General features: G+C 43.9%; 1 protein-coding gene across 1 annotated transcript; it reads right to left on the bottom strand.

Moving 5' to 3' along the window:
- Positions 1 to 1,478: 1,478 nt before the first annotated feature.
- On the bottom strand, positions 1,479 to 2,156 carry LOC104291400 (gap junction beta-2 protein-like). The gene has a single exon (XM_009890632.1). It carries the CDS (start codon positions 2,154 to 2,156, stop codon positions 1,479 to 1,481), a length of 678 nt encoding a protein of 225 aa, XP_009888934.1.
- Positions 2,157 to 2,687: the final 531 nt, after the last annotated feature.

Genomic DNA, 2,687 nt, shown 5'->3' with positions numbered 1-2,687 from the left:
GAGAAATAGCCAGTTTTCTAGACGTGGGTTCAATCGGCAGGCACTTGGGAGATAAACAGTGTTGCTGTATGTGCTGGTGTAGCTGCCTATGACAGGCACAAAACATGTTTTGAGACTACTTTGGAGACACAAGACCAGACTGACTCACATAGTTCTTCAAGTTTGTAACATACAATTCACAGCTTAGCAATGTGAACTTTAAGAAAAATATCAAGTTCCTCCTCATTTCTGATTGGGTCCCTTTGCTATTTTAGCTCTGCAGCCTGTCTGTAATTCTTGCTAGACCTACTGTAAGAACGGTGATTCAGTCTCACAGTGTGGAATGTCAGAGAGCTTGGGAGTGGTTTGATGGACTCACTTGAAAGGTACTTCAGATAGGGAGAAGGTTTTATGAAAAAAAGCTGTGTGGGTTGGATAGCTACTGATGGAAGGAGCACCGGTAGGTGCAATCTACTTACTGCATATCATGCTCTAAGTGTTGAAGCACTTCTTTTGGATAACAAACAGAATGAAACAAGGCAATTTTTCTTGATTTTTAATGAAAAAAAAAAATCTTTTTAAAGGTATGCAGCTGAAGGAGGCACAGTCAGGTGGTAAAAAGTCTCTTCATTGAATAAAATCTACTGTACTGAGATTCTTCACAAAGTGTTGGGGGAGAACAAGAGAAGGAGGAAGACAGTTGCACTGTCCCCACCTTCTCAAAGGTGACAATCCTTTTTTTTCACCTGACCAAGAGAATGAAAAACCAAACTTCATTCCTCCCACCGCTGCAGCCCCTGTGAGTGGAGGGAAGCAGCACTGATCTAATGACATTCACAAGCAGTTGAGACTTGCCACCCCCGCCCAACCCTGTAGGAGATGTTCCTCAGTGCAGGTGAGGAGATAAAAAGCTAAAAACCATTGCTGTTGCCCACCAGAGCTGATAGCGGGCATTGCCATAGAGTACCTCTTCCTAGGCCCTCTCCTTGCTCTCCGGAATACTAGAGAGAATAGGACACCTGCTACAAACACAGTCACCTCCCTGTCTTCTTCCCTTTCACAAGCCGTAAATTCCCCAAAAAAACCCTTCACCCCACTGTTGACCAAAACTCTTTGTTATTGGCTCACCTCTGAAGGTGACATAGTGCATTTGCAATTCCTGACTCTCCTTTGGGCACTAGAGCCTTCTCCGGGACTCTCCACTCCCACTTTTTGAAAAATGACTCTGTCCCAACAACAAGATCCCAGCAGTAGGCATACTTGGAAAAGCTGCTGCCAGAATGCTGCTCTCTCTATTTGTGGATGCAGGAATACTGAATTAGCTCATGATCTTTAAAACCTGCCTCAGTGGCAGCTTCCCAGGGAGGCTATAGTTTCTAAAACATGAATGAACTTTATTTTTATCCTTTTCCTCGAGTATGAAAATATTGCTGATTGTTTTCTGACACCTAAGAAAGTTTGAGGGAAATGGGGAGCTAGGAAATCCTGAAACTGGGGAATTATTTTAAAATCGTTGTTTTCTTGGATCCTTTCATGCAAACTTTTATCACTAGGTAACACAACTCAGCCAGATTCAACATCATGCAGATCCCAGACACAGCAAGCATGAAAATAGTAAATGTGGTTTTCTCAGTGGGCCGAGACACAAAACAATCCACTGTGTTGGGGCAGGGCCATGCATCGCACTTCACCAGGCGAGGCATCTGGTACCCATCGTACATGTAATAGAACACGTACATGAAGACTGCTTCAAAGACGATCCTGAAGAAGATGCTGCTGGTGTACGTCCACCACAGGGGGCCCCGAATGTGAATCTTTTCATTTTTCAGCTCTTCAATATCAATTTTCTCACCATTTCTGAACCGTCTTTTCTTCTCATGCTTGGTGTAAGCTACGTGCATGGCCACCAGCAGCGCAGGTGTAGAAACAAAGATCAGCTGCAGGGCCCAGAGTCTGATGTGAGAGATGGGGAAAAAGTGATCATAGCAAACATTTCTGCACCCAGGCTGAAGTGTGTTGCAGACAAAATCTTGTTGTTCATCTCCCCAGACTCTCTCTGCAGCCACAACCAGGATCATGATACGGAAGATGAACAGGACTGTGAGCCATATCTTCCCGATGCTGGTGGAGTGCTTATTTACACCTCCTAAAACAGCCTGCAGACTTCCCCAGTCCATCTTCTTTTCTGTGTCCTTTTACCTGCAGGATGACATAATACACCAAAGGATCACTTTTCAAAGAGTGAAAAATCAGCTCTAGACCTTCTATGAGCAAGAGGACTTCCTAGCACTCACTCAAGAGTCATAGGCAAATGCAAGTCACTTTCATTAATGTCACCCATATGTTTATGGGCTCAAACAGCTTCCATGTACTTATGATGGGACAAGCATACCTTGATGTATTTCCCAACAAGGCTTTGGGCAGGAAATAACTTACATCTTCAAATACATTTCCTCTGTGCATTCTCTATGCCCTCCTTCCCTTTCTTGAGACATTTCTCTTTCTGTGGTTGATTCTTGTCACTGTTTTGCCTCTTAGTGTATTTCTCAAAGCAATAGAAATTACTATCACTGCACGAGTTAAGGCCACATCTAGACAAAGTAGAGACTTCTCTAGTAGTTTTCACAGGACTTTTTTGCCAATGCCACAGCCCCAGAAGGCTGAGCTGGTGCTTTCTTTGCCTCCGAGGTAAGTATGGCTTAGCCTTA

The sequence above is a fragment of the Charadrius vociferus genome, unplaced genomic scaffold (assembly GCF_000708025.1).
Source record: "Charadrius vociferus isolate BGI_N301 unplaced genomic scaffold, ASM70802v2 scaffold278, whole genome shotgun sequence".
Taxonomy (NCBI): Eukaryota; Metazoa; Chordata; class Aves; order Charadriiformes; family Charadriidae; genus Charadrius; species Charadrius vociferus.
This window is presented reverse-complemented; position numbering and strand designations above follow the sequence as displayed.